Source organism: Hylobates moloch, unplaced genomic scaffold (genome assembly GCF_009828535.3).
Source record: "Hylobates moloch isolate HMO894 unplaced genomic scaffold, HMol_V3 SCAFFOLD_1, whole genome shotgun sequence".
NCBI classification, from domain to species: domain Eukaryota; kingdom Metazoa; phylum Chordata; class Mammalia; order Primates; family Hylobatidae; genus Hylobates; species Hylobates moloch.
In genome coordinates, this window is record NW_026652276.1 from 129,142,107 (window position 1) to 129,168,102 (window position 25,996).

At 39.0% G+C, this 25,996-nt stretch overlaps 1 protein-coding gene across 4 annotated transcripts in view; it reads right to left on the reverse strand.

Annotated features, from left to right (window-relative positions):
- CDK13 (cyclin dependent kinase 13) overlaps positions 1-25,996 on the reverse strand; it is a 146,936-nt gene that overhangs the window by 15,322 nt on the left and 105,618 nt on the right. For all 4 annotated transcript variants that reach the window (XM_032758272.2, XM_032758270.2, XM_032758271.2 and 1 more), the window contains exons 8-11: positions 17,582-17,683; positions 17,409-17,486; positions 2,527-2,643; positions 1,798-1,929 (exon numbers count right to left, since the gene is read on the reverse strand). In XM_032758272.2, the coding sequence (XP_032614163.1) occupies positions 1,798-1,929; positions 2,527-2,643; positions 17,409-17,486; positions 17,582-17,683 (429 nt within the window). The remainder of the gene's footprint in view (positions 1-1,797; positions 1,930-2,526; positions 2,644-17,408; positions 17,487-17,581; positions 17,684-25,996) is intronic.

The window sequence follows — 25,996 nt, forward strand, 5'->3', positions numbered from 1 at the left end:
ATACACTAAGAAAAAAGCAAACATGAAACAATTAATTCAACAGTGAAAAATTCAGGTCCCTCATGATGTCAGATAATAGATCCTTTTTGGCTCTCAAATCATCCCATAAAGGCCAACCATGTACTGCTCAATAAAAGCTTACTGAAGCTGAATATGACAGCCTCATAGAAATATAATAAGCACTATCTAACTGGTAAGTAGAAGAACCAGGATTTGAACTCCAGAGCCCATGTCTGTTCATTTAAAATATGCTATTTTTATTACATGGAAACATATTATTATTATAGATAATAGGCTTGCTTTTAATGATGCTCCTTATCATTTTAAAAATTATTAAGAAAAGGCTGGGTGTGGTGGCTCACATCTGTAATCCTAGCAGTTTAGGAGGCCAAGGTGGGTGGATCACCTGAGGTCAGGAGTTCGAGATCAGCCTGGCCAACATGGTGAAACCCCATCTCTACTAAAAATACAAAAATTAGCCAGATGTGGTGGTGCATGCCTGTAATCCCAGCTACTCGGGAGGCTGAGGCAGGAGAATCACTTGAACCTGAGAGGCAGAGGTTGCAGTAAGCTGAGATCGTGCCACTGCACCCCAGCCTGGGAGACAGAGTGAGAATTTGTCTCAAGACAAAAAAAAAAAAAAAATTACTAAGAAAATACCTACAAGGTTTCTAGATCCTGTCAAGGAATGCAAATGAACTGTTTTTCCTTCCCTCCACTCCCCAAATCAATTCTAGAGAAATAACAGGAGCCATTTGAAGGTACAGGTTCAAGAGAAGCCAGCTATTTTGACTCCCAAACTCTGTATATTTCCCCCATCAGACAATAATTCTTTCTATACAGGCTTCTGATACTAATATTCTTTCATTCAATGATAAGCAATTTATATTGTATACTATGCTATAAAGTATTTTCAGAACCTCTCTTACTTATTGGACTAATGTGAATTTGAGAGCTGGCTGTACCCTTTACTAGATTTATATTCTTGGGCAAGTTTCTTAACCTCTCTGAGCCTGCTTCCTCCTCTGTAAAGTGGTGATGATAATAATACTAATACCTACCTTATAAGGTTATAAAGATTAATGTAATAAATGAAAAATGCTTAGCATGGCACTCAAAATTATAGCTATAGCAGTACCAGTAGTAGTGTTAAGTATTTAGTAGAAGTAGTATTAGAATAGCAACAGCAGTAATATTTTCTTTTTTTTTTTTTTTTTGAGATGGAGTCTTGCTCTTGTCACCCAGGCTGGAGCGCAATGCCACGATCTTGGCTCACTGCAACCTCCGCCTCCCGGGTTCAAGCGATTCTCCTGCCTCAGCCTCCCAAGTAGCTGGGATTACAGGCACCTGCCACCACGTCTGGCTAATTTTTGTATTTTTAGTAGAGACAGGGTTTTGCCATGTTGGCCAGGCTGGTCTCAAACTCCTGACCTCATGATCCGCCTGCCTCGGCCTCCCAAAGTGCTGGGATTACTGGCATGAGCCACCACGCCCGGCAGCAGTAATATTTTCTTAGAGTTGAAATATATTATTAAATCTTGAGGTCAATCAAACCTAAAATTAGCTAGAAGGCAGCTATTTTTGCTAGCCCTATGGGTAAACATTAAGCAAGCATCTCTATCCCAGATGTGCAAATTATGTGTATTACTGCTGTTTTATCTTTCCTTTATTATATTTCTTTTCTCATAACCAGGCATGAAATATCTTATCATCATATATAAATGTTATTAAAACTGTGTTTTAATATAATAAATATAATACTAATATATAATAATAATAGGATAAAAAGTCACTTACTCTGGTGGAGGCATTTTTGAGGGTTCCACATCTCGGAGGAACTCGCACTGAAGAGCCTGTTCAGCAGTGCAGCGCTTACTAGGATCCAAGGCGAGCATGTAATCAAATAAGTCCAGTGCAGCTGCAGGAATACTAGCATGAGAGGATTACAAAACTCAGATGTGTTCTTTAGACACAAGTCTATGTTTCTTTAGGAGCTTAAATTATTTTTAATTAAATTTTAAAACTAAAACTAAGATAATTTAAAAATAATTGTAAATACTAACGTTTTAATATGTGCATAATACTTTACTTCAATAAATCCGAATTTTCCTTTGAATAAATATTTCATTATTTTTACATAATTTTTGTAACCACTTTCTAAACAATAGTATATATTGTTACTCCATGGGCAATTTGCTGTTATTATACAAATTAAGAACTGAACAGTATAGTTTTTTCTAAAGCAAAATGAAAACTTGAGCTCAAGTAACTTGAAAGCTGTTCCAGTAACATTTAAATGATATTAAAGTTCTTTCATGTAAGCACCAAATCAAACACACAATCTCAAATCACTGATTCCATAATAATGGTAAAATGGTAATCTGCATGTAGCAAACAGAACTCAAAATTAAATGCCCTAGAAGAATTATAGGTTTACCTCAGATCACTAGAGAATGGACTAACATTTATAATTCACTAGAATTAAAACATTCATGCAATAAGGATGTTTACACATCCCCTTCTTACAAAACAAATTCTTCTCTTAACTTTCGACGATATTGCTTCTTTGGTTTCATGGTGTTGAAATATGGTAGTTTGATTACATCAGGCCACACTGCAGGACATGGACTCCCACATATTCGGCTAAGCAACACACAAAAGGAAGTACATCACTATCAACTACATAAAGAATACATACAACTGTTATATAAAACATCAACTCATTTTTAAATATACAAAAATTGAAGGCTTGGTCTATAAAAAGTTTTGTTATTTTATTATTTCTTTTTTTTTGAGACAGAGTCTCACTCTGTCACCCAGGCTGGAGTACAGTGGCACAATCTCAGCTCACTGCAATCTCTGCCTCCTGGGTTCAAGTGATTCTCCTGCCTCAGCCTCCTGAGTAGCTGGGATTACAGGCATGCGCCACCATGGCCCAGCTAGTTTTTGTATTTTTAGTAGAGACAAGATTTCCCCATGTTGGCCAGGCTGGTCTTGAACCCCTGTCAAGTGATCCACCTGCCTAGGCCTCCCAAAATGCTGGAATTACAGGCATGAGCCACCACGCCTGGCCCTCGTTAAATATTTTAGTCATCCCAATTTAATTATTTAAGAAATTAATTTATTTTCAGTGGATACTTTTAACAATCCAAGCATTCCAATTCTTAGAGGACTTTCATATTTGCAAAATGAAATCTTAAAACATGACACTCTAAATAGGTGACTTACACCTTAAAACCAACATAAAAAATTTATGCCAATAAATTAAGGAACTAGAGTTGAATATATGTCCCTCTGTTTTTTTGCTACCTGTCACTCCTCCTTCCCATGAATATAAGGCAGTCTACAATAACAGCAGAAACAGATTCCTATATTACCTCAGGAAGGTAACTGTAGTGTAAAGACTACTGCTAACTGCCATCAATGGAAGGACCCTAAACATAACACTCTTGAAACATTAAAGTTCTTCAATTTAAGTAGTGCTGCTGATCTTAAGTCATAAAGAAATTTTAACTGCTTTACTCTCGTTTATCTGTATCTTGAAAATCCTCATTATTTTAGCATTAACTAGTAAATCCTTGTTATGGTAATTTGTAGAAGAAATGCTATAAACAAATAGGCAACTCCAGCTGGTAAACATTTAAAAACTAACTGATTTAGAAATAGGTAGATGAGAATTTGATTAAATCTACTTATTTTTAGTATACCAAATTTCAAGGATAAATGAATATTATATATAAAATTGTCAGCTGGTGTGCATATGTAAAAAGAAAACGTTGATGTATCACTGATTGAAAGTAAAAATATTCCAAACATACATAAATACAAATGCATGTATAAATGTATATGAACAAGTAATGGCTCAAGTTGCCAGACATTCTTTTAGCTGAGCTTTAGAATGATACCTCAGAAACACATATTTATAGGAGACCTTTTATGGTTTTAAAGCTGTATGTCACTCAAATGTACTTTTTTGTCTCAATATATTTAGCATTTTTATAAACCCAAGCTTTAAAGATACTAAGAACTTATTCTTTATACAGTTCTACTCTCTTTTGTCTTAAAGTCCAATTTTCACAACCTCCTCAACCCTACTTCCTTGAAAAGAAAGCCCAACTCCTGTAGCATCGGCTCTCTAGATCTGGTCCCAATCTGCCTTCCTAGTCTCATTTCCCAATGCATCTCTCCCCACAGGCCACTCCTTCATGTCTATGCTAATGCTCCTTCTCCCTAAATTCTATATAGCTGAATTATTTTCACTTCTCAAGATTCAGATCAAAAGTAATCTAATTAACAAAAGTCTTCTGTATTCCCCATTGCTACTCAGAATTACTCCTTGCATGCTACTGGTTTGACATTTGTTTCATCCTGCTCTGTATTTTAGTTGTTTACAGGTCTCTTTTATATTTCTTGTTTTTGTATACTTTTCCAAGTAACCATGTAAACACAATTAATCAACCCAAGGCAGACTGTTGTGCACTATAATAGAAGTATAAAGCATACTGGAATCCAGGAAGGCAAAGATACTTTCAATATGCTGAAATACAAGAAAACTTACTCAAGTTAGGGAAAGAGTGAAGAATTTTGTTTATAATTCCAAAGATAAGTAAACCATAGACAGGTGGGAAATGGAATAAGATAAATTATGTTACCAGAAGAGAGAACTCAGGCAAAGGCACGGAAGTAGCAAAGTATAGACATTTGGGAGGAACACTATGTAAGTCAGTGCAGGTGGAATACAGGGCTCAGGGAGGCTTAGCTGGAAGCATAACCTGGGTCTAGATAATACTGCCGTAGATTTGTCTGTAGACAGGTTTTTGCTATGTTGCCCAGGCTGGTCTTGAACTCCTGGCTTCAAGTGATCCTCCCACCTCAGCCTCCTAAAGTGTTGGGATTACAGGCATGGGTCGCTGCACCCAGTCCACAATACAGTTCTAAGAAGGTACTTTGCCTACGTATAATGAAGACAGACTTTAAAAGCAAGCTTTAGATTTGACTCTTGTCTGACATCGGTCAAATTACATTGCTTAGGAATCTGCTCCTCTTTTGGAAACTTAAGATTAATTTTATTTTAAAGCTACAAAATTAAATGAGCTAGCATCTGGCCCATTAATAGTCTTATAATAAACAACAGTTTCATTAGCCTAAAGGATTTCAATTATTTTATCATATGTGATGTTGAAAGATATATGAGTACCGAATTTATCTAATTGAAAGCAGGATACACGATGGAATACACATACCGATGCAAGGAAAGCTCCTAGAAACTAGAGAGGTAGACATGACAGCAACTGATAACTGCATTTACAAAATCTGTGCCTGGTGGCCAGTCAACTAGTCCAATACCATTTACTACTGAGATGCATCATACACTAAGGTATATGCTAAATCCCCAATTATCTGAGATATACTTTGGGAATCTATCGTGATTCGATCAGTCTACTCTGGTGTCAATACCATATTGTGCTATTAATATTTCTTGAAAGTCTGATAGGACAAATCTCCTATCCACCTCTTTACTTACTCTCCTCAAAATTTTATTACACATGAATTATAATCAATACTATAACACTCCAAGAGAATCCTGCTAGGATTCAATCGCCACTCTGAATTTATAGATTTAGAACCAACTACTGCCTTTACAATGCTTAATATTTCTATCTTAGAAATAGTCAGTGCTTCTATTTATTTATTTTCAGTGAGATCTTGTGTATTTCCTTTATGGACTTTTTGTTTTTTAATTTTTTTTTTTTTTAATAGATACAGGGTTCCGCTGCTACCGCAGGCTGGAGTTCAGTGGTGCAATCATAGCTCCCTGAAGCCTCGACGTCCTGGTCTCAAATGATCCTTCTGCCTCAGCTCGCCAGCTGAGACTACAGGCATATGCCACTACATCCATCTAATTTGAGACCCAGGCTGGCCTCAAACTCCTAGCCTCAAGTGATCCTCCTGCCTCAGTCTATCAAAGTATTGGGATTACAGGCACAAGCCATTGAGCCTTAAACATGTTTTTAGCCCATTATATTTTCTTTCTTTCTTTTTTTTTTTTTTTTGAGATGGAGTCTTGCTCTGTCGCCCAGGCTGGAGTGCAGTGGCACCATCTCGGCTCACTGCAAGCTCCACCTCCCGGGTTCCTGCCATTCTCCTGCTGCCTCAGCCTCCCAAGTAGCTGGGACTACAAGTGCCTGCCACCACACCCGGCTAATTTTTTTGTATTTTTAGTAGAGACAGGGTTTCACCGTGTTAGCCAGGATGGTCCCGATCTCCTGACCTAGTGATCCGCCCACCTCGGCCTCCCAAAGTGCTGGGATTATGGGCATGAGCCACTGCACCCGGCCCATGCCCATTATATTTTCTAAGCAATTAATTAGAAAAGCTTGGCCAGGGATGGTGGCTCACGCCTCTAATCACAGCACTTTGGAAGGCTGAGGCGGGTGGATTGCTTGAGCCCAGGAGTTTGAGACTAGGCTCGGCAAGATAGGGAAATCCCGTCTCTATTAAAAACACAAAAATTAGCTGGGCATGGTGGCGCACACCTGTAATCCCAGCTACTTAGGAGGCTGAGGCAGAGAATCACTTGAACCTGGGAGGTGGAGGTTGCAGTGAGCTGAGATCAGGCCACTGCACTCCAGCCTGGCTGACAGCAAGACTTGATCTAAAAAAAAAAGAAAAAGAAAAAAAGAAAGGCCGGGCAGGGTTGCTCACACCTGTAATCCCAGCACTTTGGGAGGCTGAGGTGGGCAGATCACAAGGTTGAGATATCAAGGCCATCCTAGCCAACATGGTGAAACCCCGTCTCTACTAAAAATACAAAAATTAGCTGGGTATGGTGGCGTGTGCCTGTAGTCCTAGTTACTCGGGAGGCTGAGGCAAGAGAGCCACTTGAACCTGGGAGGCAGAGGTTGCAGTGAGCCAAGATTGCGCCACTGCACTCCAGCCTGGCAACAAAGCAAGGCTCTGTCTCAAATAAATAAAAAAAAAAGAAAAGAAAAATAAACAAAGAAAAGCTTTATTACAGGAAAGGTTTGAAATTTTATTTATTTATTTTTTTTGAGACAAGGTCTCACTCTGTCACCCAGGCTGGAGTGCAGGGGTGCAAACAAGGCTCAGTGCAACCTTGACCTCCTGGACTCCAGCAATCCTCCCATCTCAGCCTCCCAAAGTGCTAGGATTACAGGTGTGAGTCATCATTCCTGGCCGCAAGCAAAAATTTAATAATAAGTAGCCATCTGAGATCCTAGGGTTCCTACCAGTTTTAGCAGTTGTTTCTTTGAGGTATTCCAGGTATATAAATCATATAACCCATGTTATAATTCATCTATATTTTTTTCAAATGTATCTTTATCACTGTGGTATGTTACATTATGTGGCAATTCCTAAACAATGTTAAAATGATAATGACAGTACACAATATTGGGTAACTTTATTTTCTGATTTTAATGGGAGCACATTCATTGTTTAGCCCTGGGAAGAATGATGCCTTTGGGTTTGAAAAACACGTAACAGAAATATACTCACATATATACATACAAATTCACACACATTTCCTGTTAAGGAAGCATTCATTTATTCCTCTCTACTATGGGTTTTAATTTTTGTGGCTTTTATATTCTAAGAGTGCTTTAGTTTTATCAGTTTTGATTTTTTAGAACTTCTATAACCATCATCATCTGCATTTTCTCCCCAGGCTACTAATGTGAATTATATCAACAGATTTCCTAATACATATTCATCATTATATTCAAAGGAAGCCTACCATCCAAGCCTAATAAAAGTACTATTATTTCAGTGTAATGCTGTATTTTCTACTTGTTAAGTTAGATGTTGTACATCAGTATTCGTATGTAAGACTGATATACAGCAACAGTTTTCGCAAGTGGGGTCCAAGGACCACTGAGTGTCCCCTAGACACTTCAAGGTCTGGCAGGTCAAAGCTATTACTAAACCATTATTTGCCTTTTTCCATGTGTTGATTTGCACTAATGGTACAAAACCAGTGGTAAAACTACCAGCACCTTAACATGATTCAACTCAGTGGCAACAAACTATATTAACAGGATGTAGTCTTCATTATCATGCAAATTTCAGGGTGGGGAGAAAACCAGTTTCACTTAAGAACCTACTTGTTAGGTGAGGTGCAGTGGTTCATGCCTGTAACTCCAGCACTTGGGAAGCCAAGGTGGGCGGATCACCTGAAGTCATGAGTTCGAGACCAACCTGGCCAACATGGCAAAACCCTGTCTCTACTAAAAATACAAAAATTAGCCGGGTGTGGTGGCGCGCACCTGTAGTCCCAGCTACTCGGGAGGCTGAGGCACGAGAATTGCTTGAACCCGGGAGGCAGAGGTTGCAGTGAGCTGAGATTATACCACTGCCCTCCAGCTTGGGTGACAGAACGAGATTCTGTCTCAAAAAAAGAATGTACTTGTTGAAGCAGTACAAATTGTTAATGGCATTTAATTCTGATATTTGAGCATGTATCTTTTTAATATTCTCTGCGATGAAATGGGAAATACTCATAAGCACTTCTACTGTACAACAAAATATGATAGTTATCTTGAGAAGATGTGCCTGTGCAACGATTTGACTTGCGAACTGAGGCAGCTGCTTTTTTCATGGACCACTAACAAACTACAGTCATCCAAACTTGGGTATTTTCCAGACATTTTCTCAAATAGGAACAGAGTCAGCTTGTCACTTGAAGGAAAACAACAGTATTTATTGTCAATTATAAAATTGGAACTTTCTAGAGAAATTAGAATATTAGAAAACTTGTATCCTCCACCGTGAGCTTAACAGTTTCAAAATACTGTAAAGCTTTTCTGATGAGATCAGTGGTGGTACAAATTATATAATATAAAACATTACATTTGGAAGATCTGTTCAATTCAGTGAAGCAGCATTTTTCAAATGACCAATGCATAATATCATGAAATCATCACAGATAAAAGATCCATTCAAAGTGCAAGACAGAACAATGGATTTCAATATAGTACAGTATAAAATATTCCTTCATATGGTTTCAGATTACACATTACAACCTGTAAAAAACTACCAATCATCTAATTTTTGTGGTTTCTAAGAAGAATATGCACCATTATCCAAAAAGGCTATTGAAAACAGCACATCACAGATATGAGGATCCAAGTGTCATGTCTATTAAACCAGACAGATCTGCCGTTCCAACTTTTATTTTAGAAACTATAGACGTTATAGACTTTAAAACATGTTAACATTATTATGTTAAAATGAATTCATAAATACCTTTAATTTCTAATATGGCAAATCTCAGTAGATACAAAAACTCCTGGGATCTTTAATAATTTGAGCATAAGGAAGTTCTGAAACCAAAAAGTTTGAGAAGCACAACTCTACAGAATATTTTATGCTATCGGTTTATGAAGGTATACATGCTTCATTTTTTTCAATATGGGAAGTTTCCTTCTTTTCCTATCTTCTGGTACAACCAAAATCTATTCCTTTAAAATTTAAAAAATTTCACCTGTGTAAACCACCTACGCCTGAGGGTTTGTGCGTACTGGATGAGGTGGCAGAGAGTCAGAGAAAAGAAGGATTCATTTAATTCTAATCTACTTTCAATTGCTTCACTGATTATAATCCTTTTTATCTCATAAGCAATGTACATTGTGTGATATAAAGGCTCTTTAGCTGACTGCTAGAAGGCTTAGGGTAATGTGATCCTCATGTTTAAAAAAAATTAAATATATATATATGGCCACACAGAGCTTTCTGCCTTCATTCATCCCATTTTGTCCCAATGTGTGTTTTCCATTCTCTTCCTCCATCACTTTTTGTTTTTGGAGACAGAGTCTCACTCTGTTGCCCAGGCTGGAGGGCAGTGGCACGATCTTGGCTCACTGCAACCTCCACCTTCTGGGTTCAAGCGATTCTCCTGCCTCAGCCTTCCCAGCAGCTGAGATTACAGGTGCTAGCTACCATCCCCTGCTAATTTTTTATTTTTGTAGAGATGGGGTTTCACCATGTTGGCCAGGCTGGTCTCAAACTCCTGACTTCAAGTAAACCACCGGCCTCAGCCTCCCAAAGTACTGGGATTACAGGCGTGAGTCATCATGCCATCTATCACTTTTTTTGGGGGTGGGGATGGAGTCTTGCTCTGTTGCCCAGGCTGGAGTGCAGTGGCACAATCTCCGCTCACTGCAACCTCCACCTCCCAGGTTCAGGCAGTTGTCCTGCCTCAGCCTCCCAAGTACCTGGGATTGCAGGTGTGTGCCACCACACTCAGCTAATTGTTTTATTTATTTATTTGTTTTTGAGATGGAGTGTCGCTCTGTTGCCCAGGCTGGAGTGCAGTGGCGCCATCTCGGCTGACTGCCAGTTCCGCCTCCTGGGTTCATGCCATTCTCTTGTCTCAGCCTCCTGAGTAGCTGGGACTACAGGTGCCCGCCACCATGCCTGGCTAATTTTTTTTTTTTTTTTTTTTTTTTTTGTAGTTTTGGTAGAGACAGGGTTTCACCGTGTTAGCCAGGATGGTCTCCATCTCCTGACCTCATGACCTGCCCACCTCGGCCTCCCAAAGTGCTGGGATTACAGGCATGAGCCACTGTGCCCGGGTTGTTTTGTATTTTAGCAGAGACAGGGTTTCACCATGTTGGCCAGGCTGGTCTCAAACTGCTGACCTCAGATGATCCACCTGCCTCGGCCTCCCAAAGTGCTGGGATTACAGGTATGAGCCACCATGCCCGGCCTCCCTCCATCACTTTTTAATCTATGCTACTTCTATTATAAAATATTTATAATCTGCCTAAAATACTTTGTGGAACAAAGCAAATTATAAATAAAATAACTCAATCACTATGGTGTAAAGCCATTTAAAGCAAATTAGTGTTATCACTCTTGATCAGTTTTACATGTATCTGTACAATACTGACACTAGGTCTCATCATTCCTGAGCCTACAGATTAGAGAAACAACCTAGCATTACTGCAAATAAGGTGAGGGAAGAAATATGTACTGAAAATTTATTTATATTTAATTCTCACAACCCTAAGCATGTTATTAGTCCTCTTTTACTTTTGAAGAAATAAACTTAAGAGCATATGGGACCCTAAACCATAAGCGCAGGAAGTAGCTGAGCTGGCATTAGAATCCAAGCTTGTAAGATTCTAAAGGCCACACACTTTTCAGTATACTCCATTGCCTCATTATACTCAGATTTGTTTCCTTTATCACAAACTTCCTTTCATTTTCTGCATGTTTAAAAAGAAATTAATGCCATGAAATCAAAATTGAAGCATCTTTTTATTTTTTGTTGTTTTATTTCTGTTTTTTTGAGACAAGGTCTCTCTCTGTTGCCCAGACTAAAGGGCAGTGGTGCAATCACAGTTCACTGTAGCCTCGACCTCCCTGGGTTCAGGTGATCCTTGTACCGCAGCCTCCCAATAGCTCGGGCTATAGGTGTGTGCTACCACACCCACCTGATTTTTATATTTTTTGTAGAGATGGGGTTTGGCCACATTGCCCAGGCTGGTCTCAAACTCCTGGGCTCTAGTGATCCACCTGCCTTGGCCTTCCAAAGTGCTGAGATTACAGGTGTGAGCCACTGTGCCCGGTGAATCTCTTTATAAAATTATAAATATCTTAACAAAACAAAAACATGCTGAAATATATAAACTAGAAAATAAAAATTTCTCCTCCCTAGTCTTCTCGAAAGTCCATGTTCAGATTAACAATTTGAGTCTTTTGTTTTACCTAAATGAGCTCTCAATATAGCCTTCTGTAACTATTCATGCTGCTTTTCCATTTATCTCCAAATCAACTATTTCCTTTTTTTTTTTTCTTTTTTTCTGAGACATAGTCTCACTCTGTCACCCAGGCTGGAGTGCAGTGGCACAATCTCGACTCACAGCAACCTCTGCCTCCCAGGTTCAAGCTACCTGACACAGGATGCTCCTGCCTCAGCCTCCCAAGTAGCTGGGATTACAGGCACACACCACTGTGCCCAGGTAATTTTTGTATTTTTAGTAGAGACAGGGATTCACCATGTTGGCAAGGCTGGTCCTGAACTCGACCTCAAGTGGTCTGCCCGCTTTGGCCTCCCAAAGTGTTGGGACTACAGGTGTGAGCCATCGTGCCTGACCAACTATTTCCTTCTTAGTAACTGTACAGCATGCTATAAAATGAATAAACCAAGCTTTCCCCCCATATGGTTCACTGAGAACACATTCCTAAAAAAAAAAAAAAAAAACAAAAAAAACAAATATACTTATGCCTCAGTCTTTATTACTTTGCCATTTCTTCATTCAGATCTCTGCTCAAATGTCACTTGAAGGGAGATACCTTTCTTGACCCTCTATATCATTTTAGCTCCCATCATTTTCTGCAAGTTAACTTTTTGATAAAAAGCTGGATACTATTTGCGAACACTTCCCTTAGAATTCTTGGATTAATATCTTATACAATTTTTTTTTTTTTTTTTGAGACAGAGTCTCTCTTTCGCCCAGGCTGGAGCGCAGTAGAGCAATCTCGGCTCACTGCAACCTCCACCTTCTGGGTTCAAGCAATTATTGTGTTTCAGCCTCCTGAGGAGCTGGGACTACAGGTGCGTACCACCACGCCCAGTTAGCTTTTGTATTTTTAGTAGAGATGGGGTTTCGCCATGCTGGCCAGGCTGGTCTTGAACTCCTGACCTCAAGTGATCCACCCGCCTCAGCCTCCCAAAGTGTTTTACAGGCATTGAGCCACCATGCCCGGCCTAATTTTCATATTTTTAGTAGATATGGGGGGTGGGGGTGCGTTCACCATGTTGGCCAGGCTTGGTTTCAGACTCCTGGCCTCAAGTGACCCTTCCACCTCAGCCTCCCAAAGTGCTGCGATTACAGGCATGAGCCACCGTGCCCGGCCTAATACCTTAAAAAATTTTTCATGCTGTCTTTGTCAAATACTGATATGTGTGTCATACTCATTTTGTAAAAGAAAAGATTCCAGGTAGTTTTATTTCCTATGTAGTTTATTTATTTATTTTTTGAGACCAATTCTCACTCTGTCACCCAGGCTGGGGTGGAGTGGTGGGATCTTGGCTCACTGCAACCTCTGCCTCCCAGGTTCAAGCAATTCTCATGCCTCAGCCTCCCAAGAAGCTGGCATTACAGGTGTGTGCTACCATGCCCGGCTAATTTTTGTTTTTAGTATAGACGGGGTTTTGCCATGTTGCCCAGTCTGGTCTTGAACTCCTGGGCTCAAGTGATCCAACCGTCTTGGCCTCCCAAAGTGCTGTGATTACAGGCGTAAGCCACCGCACCCAGCCTGTAGTTTGGAGTAATGGTTAAAAGTTTAGATCCTAAGGTAACACCTAGCAGTGTTTAAATCTCAATTTTGCCACTTGCTGGTTGTATGACCCTGGACAAATTCTTCACCTCTCTAAGTTCAGTTTTCTTAACTATAAAGAGAAGACATAGGGTTATTATGAAGCTTAACTGAGATAATTCAAGTTAAACTCTTAGAATAATGCTGATATTGTATATAAACTAAATAGATGTTAACTATCTTTAATAGAAGCCCTAGTTTCCAATACAATCAGGGCCAAGGGTTGGCTGGTTGGGTTTAACAAAAAAAAAAAAAATGGGTTAGAAGGAATCGTTTAAAAAAAAGGTTAGAAGGAATCGTTTAAAAAAAAAAAGATACACAGATATATAATTTAAACATTTTATTTTAACTGAAAGTTTATAAATGTACATTTGTTTTCCCATCTTCTGACAAAGTCCAAGGCTTTCTCTTTGAACAGAGGATTCACCGAATGGAATTCTGTATTAGCTCTCTTGTACAAACCACACCCATAACACATCATCAAGGATTTTTAGTTTTGATTTCTTTAAATAAATCTAGAAATTAAAAACACTTTCAAAGCAATCTAATACCACATCTTAGATTTTTATGACTTTTCTAACTTACACAATTACTTGTCCACCCCTAATTAGACAGCAATGTCTTAAAGTTTTTTTAAAGCACTGTATCTATGCTTAATTAAACTATGTAATTATAATAATAAAAATCATAAAAATTGAAAACTAACAACCACCTCCTGTTCAGCATACTCTTCAATTGGTGGGATAAATACATAGTCTTACAAGAAAGTGATAGCCTACTAGCTACAAGCATTCAGCTTGCCATGTTATCAAGCCAGTTTTTCTTTACAGAGGGAATGAAGAGCATCAATTAATCTAATAAGACTTCAAGAGAAGACTGAATAAGAAAGCTTGTACTGCATTATTCTTATGTTCTGGAATAGTTTAAAGAACATAACAAGTATTGGTTTCTAAAAGATGTGCAATAATTTATCAAAGAAAATAAAGGGGCTGTTTTTTTGTTTTGGAGATAGGGTCTCACTCTGTCAACCAGGCTGGAATGCAGTGGTGTCATCAGCTCACTGCAGTCTCGACTTCCTGGGCTCAAGTAATCCTCTCACCTCAGCTTCACGAGTAGTACAGACCACATGCTCACACCCCAATGACTAGCTAATTTGTTGTTGTTGTTTTTGTTTGTTTGTTTTAATTTGTAGAGACAAGTTCTCACTATATTGCTCAGGCTGGTCTAAAATTCCTGGGCTCGAGTGATCCTGCCTCGGCCTCCCAAATGCGGGGATTACAAGCATGAGCCACTGCACTCAGTCATTAATTCCTTTATACTCTCTTTTCATATGAAGTTAAACTAGTAGACTAATTTATATTGCATATATGTGTGAATAAACCCAAGACCAGATCATAGGTTTCTTCATAAATTCTACATTTTATGTATTATAATTCATTTTTATTTCCTGGGTTTATTTTGCTGCTTTTGTCTAGTTTGTCTGTAGAATGCTTAATTTGCTTTCCTTTTCTTATTTAGTAGTATATTTAAGGTTGTGATTTTCTCCTAAGCACAGGGTTAGCCCATGGATTTTTATACTTATCACTCTTTCTAAACTTAGATGTTCTAAAGCAAGCTTGTCCAACCCGCAGCCCACGGGCTGCATGCAACCCAGGATGGCTTTGAATGCAGCCCAACACAAATTCATACTTTCTTAAAATATTATGAGATTTTTTTTGCATTTTTTTTTAGCCTATCAATCAGCTATTATTAGTGTTACTGTATTTTATGTGTGGTCCAAGACAACTATTCTTCTTCCAGTGTGGTCCAGGGAAACCAAAAGATTGGACACCCCTGTCTTAAAGTTTGATTTCTCTTTAATCCAAGATTTTTTAGCATATGTAAATTTTTAGACAGTTAAGAGACTTTGTTGTTTCCATTTTTATATTAATTTCTAGTTTTATTCTATTTTAGAGAATTTAGCCTATAGTATTTCAACATTTTGGAGTTTCTTCCTCTATTAATATATAAATAACTTTTGTAAATGCCCAATTAGCATTGAAAGGTGTATTTCTTTTTTCCAAGAGTATCAGTTCTTCTTAACCCTTTTTACTTGTCTATCGCACAATTAAAAAGGTAAGACACATTTTGGGAGGCTGAGACACGATGATCACTTGAGCCCAAGAGTTGGAGACCAGCCTGGGCAACATAGAGAAATCCGGTCTCAAAAAAAACAAAATATATCACCCAGCATGGTGATGCATGCCTGTGGTCCCAGCTACTTGGAGGGCTGAGGCAGGAGGATTGTTTGGCTCCAGGAGGTCAAGGCTGCAGTGAGCCATGACTGCCCCAATGCACTCCAGCCTAGGCAACAAAATGAGATACTGTCTCAAAAAATAGGAAAAAAAAAAGGTAACATAAAAGTTTTCTATGTTTCAGGTGAACTCCTTCCCTTCCCTTCTCCTTTTTTGTAATTTTATTAAAAGTGAGGCAACTGGCTGCTTTGGAGTTGAAGCACCACTAGTTTCTGGCTTTGGGTACTTCTGACTATAGCCAAGTTATCCCCAGAGAAGAAGCAGGCTCTAACTAGGGCACTCATCTTTCCCTGCTGTACCCTATAGTAAAAATCTTGCATAACCACCAAAAACGTCAATAGTAAGATTTTTAGTCTGATTCAATTTGACTGTTTACGATATGATGTTGAGGTCCTTCTTACTATTTGTTGCTTTATGTTCATTTTGTTCAGTCAGGAAAGTAAAATTCTGTAAATCTGTACCCCTACCAATATCTTTCCTAAAAAACTTCATATATATTTTGAAACTTTCATGGAAATTTTATAAGTTGCATGTTTACATTACATATGAAACTGAAGCCCCCCACCTTTTTTTTTTTTTGAGACAGAATTTCGCTCTTGTTGCCCAGGCTGGAGTGCCGTGGCACAATCTCGGCTCACTGCAACCTGGGCCTCCCGGGTTCAAACGATTCTCCTGCCTCAGCCTCCCAAGTAGTTGGGATTGTAGGCATGGGCCACCACGCCAGGCTAATTTTGTATTTTTAGTAGAGACAGGGTTTCTCCATGTTGGTCAGGCTGGTCTTGAACTCCCAACCTCAGGTGATCCACCCACCTAGGCCTCTCAAAGTGCTGGGATTACAGGCGTGAGACACTGCCCGGCCAAAGCTGATTTTTAAAATTAAAATTATTTTAAAATATAAAATGGGCTGGATGAGGTGGCTCATGCCTGTAATCACAGCACTTTGGGAGAACGAGGTGGGGGGCGGTCACCTGAGGTCGGAAGTTCAAGACTAGCCTGGCCGACACGGTGAAACCCCGTCTCTGCTAAAAATACAAAAATTAACTGGGCATGGTGGTGGGCACCCGTAATCTGAGCTACTCGGGAGGCTGAGGCAGGAGAACTGCTTGAACCCAGGAGGCAGAGGTTGCAGTGAGTGGAGATCATGCCACTGCACTCTAGCCTAGGTGACAGAGTGAGACTCTCTCTCAAAAAAATAAAATAATAAAATAAAATAAAAGATAAAGAGAAAAGCGACTAAAATGTATGAGTAATTGCTTATGAACTAGGTCCTATGATAGGCTCCAAATAATGAAGGCCTATGCTAGGGGGTATATGCATGTATTTTAGTGTGTATATGCACATATATAGACACGTAAATACACATAAAAATATATGTGTATTTACAATATTTTTAAACAATACCCCAAAACATTAATTTTTCATTTCTGTCATAATTAAAAAATATATATCTACCATTCATTCTCTCCTACATTTACTCTTCCTTGCCAGTCTTATCTTTTGGGCCTCAAGTCCTTTCATTTAAAAACACGCACACATGCACGCACGCATGTACACATACACATACACCCACCCAGGGGCTTTGATATCCTTAATTTCACTGGAACAAGTATCAAAGTGCCTACATTTCAGTTTGTCCTCCATTTAGCAGTCATAAGCCCTCCAGAGAACCATGTTGTTCTCTTCCTGAAAAGACAAGCTTGAGAGAGTTTAAATTTCCTGTGGAGTATGACACTCTCCCAATTCCCACCAATATTATAATCAGCAGCTTACCTTATTAATTCTAGTTGTGCAAGTTCCTGATTTGCTTGAAATATAGGTTTTTTAGTGAAGAGTTCGCCAAGGATACAGCTAATGGAAAAAATACCCGTCATTACCAAATGATCTATTTTAAATCACTACCAAAAGTTTCAAGTAAAATAAACCAGTAAATAAGGCTATCTTACCCACAGCTCCATACATCAATGGCTGGTGTGTATCGTTCTTCTCCCAGTAGCAGTTCAGGTGGACGGTACCATAAAGTAATTACCTTGTTAGTATACGGCCGACTAAAAAACACAGAAAACAGTCTTTAGAGTCAGTATTTGTTGGAATAAGAGAGATTCTCTGAGGAAATATTATTTTATTAAAGTAATCCCTATAATCCTAACTAAAAACACTTTCATCTGCCTAGTAAAAAATACAGACATCCAAAGGTATCTAATATATGATCATAAAATGTATGTGAGGGAAATCTATTTAACTAAAAATTCCCTTAATATATGAAGATAAAAACAAAAAGCAGTTGACTGGTAGGCTGGGCACGGTGGCTCACGCCTGTAGTCCCAGCACTTTGGGAGGCCGAGGCTGGCGGATCACGAGGTCAGGAGATCGAGACCATCCTGGCTAACACGGTGAAACCCCATCTCTACTAAAAGGAAAATTAACTGGGCGTGGTGACAGGTGACTATAGTCCCAGCTACTCAGGAGGCTGAGGCAGGAGAATGATGTGAACCCGGGAGGCGGAGCTTGCAGTGAGCCAAGATGGCGTCACTGCACTCCAGTCTGGGCGACAGAGCAAGACTCCATCTCAAAAAAAAAAAAAAGCAGTTGACTGGTATTAACTGCAATTTGGTCAAAGCAAAGCTTTAGTATCAACTCAATTGTTGAGTACTGTTTTTCCTTTCCATAAAAACCTTTAATGGGATTAACTGATTTAAAGAGCGTTGACCGGTTCTGATCAAATCTTGTGAATTACTAATGGATGACAAGATATAGTTTAAATAGAGACCACCTAACAAAAGTTTTCAATTGATCGTATTTTTGGCAATTTTCCACTGATTCACATACCCACTGTAGTGTGTGAACAGAAAAAAGCACACAAATGCAGAGTATAGTACTTGAGGTCTACTCTGCAAAGTAGCAATACATATGGTACTTTATCAAATAATTCCTTTATCACCTTCCGAAAAGAGGACATAAATATACTGCTACCTCTTTATTTGCCACAAACAAGATTATTTAGTCAAGTTATATTAGGGTCAGGTTTGACTATAACAGCACAAATTATCTGGCAATGTAAAGTGTTCAACGCTCAGAGAATGGTCACGTTCTAGCTGACTGACACGCTTGAAGAGAATCCTAAGTAGTCAGAGGAGGTTCTTCAGCTGATCTGTAGTTACTTACTTAAGGGAGATCACATATGTATTCAGATCAGCTATAAACATCTCTTTATATCCAGATGTTTTCCAAATCACAAGGACTAAAAAGCCATAGGCCAGAAAGGCTGTATTCCAAGCCCATTTACCTAAGCTTGGCTTGGTCCTGGACCAGTCTTGTTAAGGAAATGGAGCATTCAATTTAGAAAGCAATTCTCTCTTGCCACATATAGATTTGCAGTTCCAGGCAGTGTAAGATGTGCCTGACCTGCTCTGCCCCCATCCAGCCAAATTTCTCCAACTTAAGCACTAGTATTATAAAACTATCAATTTGGGCATTATAGCATCACCACAGATAGGACTATAGTTAACAGTGCTCCAAAGCTAGCAAAAACATTTGACTGTGGTAAAAACTGCAAAAAGAGGACAGCATAAGATGAATATTTTTAATAGTAAATTAAGATTAGGTTTTTCTAACATTATTAATGTATTTTTCTCAGTGATTTTTATCTTCACATAATGAGCAAGTCTTTTAAATTTTAGCTACTCTAGTTACACTGAACTTTATAATTCTTTAAAATTATGCTCACCTCTTTATGCTTTACCTTTTTTTTTTTTTTTTTTTTTTTTTGAGATGGAGTCTCACTCTTGTTGCCCAGGCTGCAGTACAGTGGTGCAATCTCGGCTCACTGCAACCTCTGCCTCCCAGGTTCAAGCGATTCTCCTGTCTCAGCCTCCTGAGTAGCTGGGATTACAGGCGCCCGCCACCACGCCTGGCTAATTTTTGTACTTTCAGTAGAGATGGGGTTTCGCCATGTTGGCCAGGCTGGTCTCAAATTCCTGACCTTGGCCTCCCAAAGTGCTGGGATTATAGGCGTGAGCCACTGTGCCCAGCTGCTTTACCCCCTTTTAATAAAATCCTTTCCCTATTTTTCTCATTCAAGTGCTATACTTCCTTTACAACACAGTAAAAGATGCATATTCATAAAGTCTAATCTCTATTAATAATATATTTATTTTCACATTCTTAAATTTACATCATACGTACCTGTCTTTAACTCCCTATTTTGTATTTTCCCAGAAAGTTAAAAATTCTCGTAACATTCTTTATTATGAACCTCAAACACAAAGCCCAGAAAAATGCTGGGCACAGGTCAGGCACCTTAATGTATATTGCCCTCTAACTTTAGATGACACATGATTAACTGGGTGGAAGAACAAAATTTGTAAAAATTATGACAACTAGTTTCTCAAACACATCAAGGATCTATGAGTATATCAAACCTAAACAATGGTGTTATAAAAGTGCAACTGGATAACTAGGCTCAAGGAAATGTTTAAATTTATGTAAATCTATCTACAAATAGTTAATTTTTATTTTACTTTAAAAAATATTTTTAGTGTCTTGTATTTTTAAAAAAATCTTTTAAAAAGTATGTTGAATTGTAGAGAAACTAAACAAATTCAGGTGACTAAAAAGGAATATCTAAGTAAAAGATTATTTTATATATTGCATATCAAATTCTAGGCAATATGTAGCATCATCTAATGCAATATTTAGCAGTCACCTTAGCAAACTAGAATATATTTTATTAATTGTTATAATGTTTTATTAATTCAGATGTGAAAATAGTAAGTTTTCAAAAATGATTAAACACAAAACCACATGAAATATATTTCTAACTGTACAGAAAAATACTTAATGTATACTAATTAATGGCCTTTCCAAATGCTTAGTTTCTGTTAGACAAGAAACAAGAACTAGGCAAAATACTGAGAGAAAACATTCAACTGTAAAACTTAATCTAGGAAGCTGAATTTTAAAACACTAATGTAATTTCAAAAGTATGGAAATTCTTCGATTTATGAAGCAAACAAACATTCAGACTGATACATACTTTTTTTAAAACAAAAAGTACCACACTCTAAAAATTATTTTTACATTCAAGGAAGTGTCAACGGAGTAGAGATCAAAGACTATCTGTTCATTGACAGATTCCAATACTTTGCCTCTAAACAATCCCAAGAAGGTTGGGTGCAGTGGCTCATGCCTGTAATCCCAGCACTTTGGGAGGCCGAGGTGGGTGGATCACACGGTCAGGAGTTCAAGACCAGCCTGGCCAAGATGGTAAAACTCCATCTCTACTGAAAATACAAAAATTAGCCAGGCGTGGTGGCATGCATCTGTAATCCCAGCTAATTGGGAGGCTGAGGCAGAAAACTGCTTAAACCCTGGAGGCAGAGGTTGCAGTGAGCCGACATCGCGCCACTGCACTCCAGCCCGGGCGACAGAGCGAGATTCTGTCTCAAAAAACTAAACTAAACTAAACAAAACAAAAAACAAAAAGCAATCCCAGGAATTCCAGAGATGGAGGGCAGGGAAGATGAGATATGGTTATGGCCTTCCCTACCTTAAGGCCTGATAAGCTGCACCGTATCCACAACAAACCAAGCAGTGAGATAAGGAGTGTGCCCCTTGGCTGGCACGTTTTCAACCTCCTATTGGTCTAGATATATATAGAAAGACAGAACAAAATCCTAGATCCTTGAAGTATTTGGGGGTTCTGGATAATCTCAGTTAAAATTTATAAAGCAGGGTTGCTGCCTTTGTTAAAGACCATTCTAGGTGAAAAAAAAAAATCACATAAAATGAAATACCTAAACTAGCTCTAAAATGTTTCATTTTTCCAATAACATATGATAAAGTCTATACTTCTTCTTCCTGCTTGAAGGCAACCCCCCCATGTACTTCTTTTATACTATAATTTATACTGTTTTGAGACAAAGAGAGTCTTCAGTAAACTAAATTCATCATATACACAAAATGCCATGTCATCTTTATGACATTCATAATCCATTGCAGAAAAATCTATCAAACTACAAAAGAAATCTGGGATCCATTTTCTAACACCTACCCAGCTTTTGATGTCAAAAATCCAGGTGTCATTCTTGATTCATCTTTCCCTCAAATTTCCAAACAACTTCCACCAATTCTACATCCAAAATAGATCCCCAATCCAAATACCTAGTCCAAGCCATTATTCTTTTAACGGGTATGACCACAATATCTTAACTGGTTTCCTGGCTTCCATCTCTAATCACACCCCCCTGGCCTGCCCATTTTTTTTGGTTGTTGTTGTTTTTTTTTGTTTGTTTGTTTTTTTTTGAGACGGAGTCTCGCTGTCGCCCAGGCTGGAGTGCAGTGGCGTGATCTCGGCTCACTGCAGGCTCTGCCCCCACCCGGGGTTCACGCCATTCTCCTGCCTCAGCCTCCCAAGTAGCTGGGACTACAGGTGCCCGCCACCTCGCCCAGCTAATTTTTTGGATTTTTAGTAGAGATGGGGTTTCACTGTGTTAGCCAGGATGGTCTCGATCTCCTGACCTCGTGATCCGCCCGCCTCGGCCTCCCAAAGTGCTGGGATTACAGGCGTGAGCCACTGCGCCCGGCCTGTTTTTGTTTTTATTATTATATTTATTTTTTTTTGAGACAGAGTCTCGCTCTGTTGCCCTGAATGGAATGCAGTGGCGCAATCTTGGCTCACTGCAACCTCTGCCTCCTGGATTCAAGCAATTCTCCTGCCTCTGGAGTAGCTTGGATTACAGGCATGCACCACCATGCTCAGCTACCCTTAAATTCTTTTCAGTTTTTTTATTAAGCATAAAACCAGGTATCAACTGCTTGCTTAAAACTGCCCAGTGATTTCCCACTGCAATCAAATAAAATTTAAACTTTACTTCCGTTGATAAGACTGTACACCAAGGATCTTACCTCCTATTACACTGGGCAACTTTTGACCTTAAACCTCCCAAGTCTGTTCCCAGGCCGTACTGAGTTCCTTCTCCTTTGTACTTGGAATGTTCTTGGCCCAGGTCTTCATTAAGTTTTCCCTTTCTCATCACTCTGGTCTTAGCTCCAATTTACTTCTTAAAAGAGGCCCACCTTAACTACCCTAATGAAAATTACCCAATTATCCACTACCACCCCTACTTTGACACTATAGTCGTTATTTTATTTGCTTTGTAGCACTTAGCTATTTTAAATTCCTCACCCTACATATGCATTGCCTAACTTATTAATACTTTCATACACCATAACTACATAACAATAAACACAATCTTTTCTCTCATGCTCTTTCCCCCTTTCTATTTGAACTCCTGTTTTCCTCCTTTTGATATCTTCCAAGAAAAATAACTTTTAAATTCCTCTATCATCACAGTGCTATAGAGAAACAAAACCAATTTTTTCCCAACGGATGCTGTCATCTTACTAAGATCAACTGTCTTACTTGCCCATTCTTATTACGCAAGCAAATTTAGAAGTCCTGTAAGTACCTACATTATTACCTTTTGCTACAAACTGCATCTCTGTTCTTCTTTACTGTCTCAGCAAACAGCCTCATCATTCGTGGCAGATACTCATAGCTGCCCTCTAAAAATCTGTTATTCCTCCCTTCTATGGCAGCTGTCCAGCTCCGCTACATTTCCCATCCTCACTGCAGTTAGGTGGGGCCACATGACCAAGTGCTCTCCAGTGGAACATAAGCACATGTGATAAGTGCCATTTCTAGGCCTGGCTCATTACTCTCCTCCCTCCTCTTTTCTCACTTCTGGCACCAGCCTTGGAAGGCATGTGTAGAAGATGGCAGATCTTCCAATCTTCTTCTCTGAATAGCTGTATTGAAGCAGTCACCATTTGACTTGGTGATATGGTTAAATAATCTTAATTGTGCACTGGGGTAAGCAACAACCACTCAAGATTTTTTTTTTTTCTTTTGAGACAGTTTTGCTCTCATCACCTAGGCTGGAGTGCAGTGGCGTGATCTCGGCTCACTGCAACCTCCACCTCTTGGGTTCAAGCGATTCTCCTGCCTCAGCCTCCCAAGTAGCTGGGATTACAGGCGTCTGCCACCACACACAGCTAATTTTTGTAGTTTTAGTAGAGATGCGGTTTCACCATATTGGCCAGGCTGGTCTTGAACTCCTGACCTCAGGTGATCTGTCTGCCTTGGCCTCCCAAAGTGCTGGGATTACAGGCGTGAGCCACCACGCCCAGCCACCACTCAAGATTATTAAGTGAGAAATACATATATAAACTTCTCATTCTTTAAGCCACTAACTTTTGTGGTTCTCTTTGTTAACAAAAGTTTAGACTATCCTAATCAACAAATCATTCATCCAGTTGCTTAAGCAGAAACCTTACAGTAGGGGGTGGAGGCAGGGATGTATCTCACAACACATTCAACCATCAAGTTCTAACAAGTCTACATCCTTATGATATAATTAATCTGTCTTTCCAATACCTGTGCCCATTCCTTGGCTCTAGCTATAATCATCCTATTTAGATTTACTGTAACAGCCTTCTTAAGTGATTGTTCTTGCTTCCAGACATATAAGGCCAAACCACTTTCCAAAGTGCAGTCAAAGTGATAGTATGAAATGAAACATGAATATGTTATGGCTATAGTACACATTGCTTCCATCTAGAGAATACCTACACAAGGCCTATAAAATCCATTATCATTTGGTTTTTGTTCCAATCACACTAAACCTTCAGTTCCCTGAGGGGGGTGAGCAAATGTTCATTTTCCAGAGGAAGGGGATAAAGCTGGGGAGAGAACAGAGCTGGCAAGAAAACTTTAAAGAAGTTAGTAGTATTTCAATTGTATTTTAAATATTTTTAATAAATTATTTTTTAAAAAGCTTTTAAAAGGCAACAATGACAAAAGACAATGAAAATGACCGTTACTAAGGACAAGGAAAAACACCTGATGATTTACTCAAAAATTTTGCATAATAGGTACCATGCCTCACTTTCTACCTCTCTAATGAAAAAGAAGCAAATATTGAGAAAGTGTGCAGACAGAAGTATTTAATCATAAAAGCAAGTTCCAACGTAGGTGGAGTTAGAAGAAAATAAGGACAATTTCAGGTATCACCCAATTCAGTAATATAGTATACTATCAAACAAAAATCCATGTTATGATTAGGATGCTAATATTAAATCTCGTTAACTGTTTACAAATGTAAAGACAAAAGTAAAAGAGACTGAAACTATGCTTTGGCTCCAGGAAATTTAAAGCTCAGGAAAATTAAAGCATGTTGTAATATGAAAATACATTATCCAAAGATAGACAAATAAAAGAAAATCCATCCGGGCGTGGTGGCTCATGCCTGTAATCCCAGCACTTTGGGAGGTGGAGGCCTAAGGATTGCTTGAGCCCAGGAGTTCGGAACCAGCCTGGCCAACATACTGAAACCCCACCTCCACTAAAAATACAAAACAAATTAGCCAGGTATCACGGTGCATGCCTATAATCCCAGCTGCCGAGAAGGCTGAGGCATGAGAATTGCTTGAACCCAGGAGGCAGAGGTTGCAGTGAACCTAGATGACACCACTGCACCCCAGCCTGGTCGACAGAGCAAGACTCTGTCTCAAAAAAAAAAAAAAAAAGGCCGGGCGCGGTGGCTCAAGCCTGTAATCCCAGCACTTTGGGAGGCCGAGGCGGGCGGATCACGAGGTCAGGAGATCGAGACCATCCTGGCTAACACGGTGAAACCCCGTCTCTACTAAAAATACAAAAAACTAGCCGGGCGTGTTGGCGGGCGCCTGTAGTCCCAGCTACTCAGGAGGCTGAGGCAGGAGAATGGCATGAACCCGGGAGGCAGAGCTTGCAGTGAGCCGAGATTGCGCCACTGCACTCCAGCCTGGGGGACAGAGCAAGACTCCGTCTCAAAAAAAAAAAACAAAAAAAAAAAAAAAAAAAAAAAAAAAAAAAAATCCAGAATCCTCAAAAATGAGTATTTCAAACTTGCACTATTAGATTTGGCTACCAACTGTCAACATCGTAGAGATGATCTTGTTTAGATCACACAAAGAAGCAGCAAACTGATGTGACACTACATATACGTTGCTTTTTTCTTTCATGGATTAAAAAACAAATTACATTCTTGTGGTGTGTCTATACCCAGTATTTGCACAAAAAGCAAATTAACTCACAGTGAAAAAGAAACAGGACTGAAAAACATATAGTCAAGTTCTTAGATGTTATCAAATAAATGTGTACCTACAAAAAAGAAAAATCTAAAAATGAAATGAACCACTCCAGTTTATTTACATAATTAGATCAATTCCAAACAATAAACTCAATAACCCAGGAAAACACACACACACACACACGGTCCTTCTGCCATTAAATTGGAAAAACAAAATTTAGTAACTTCAAT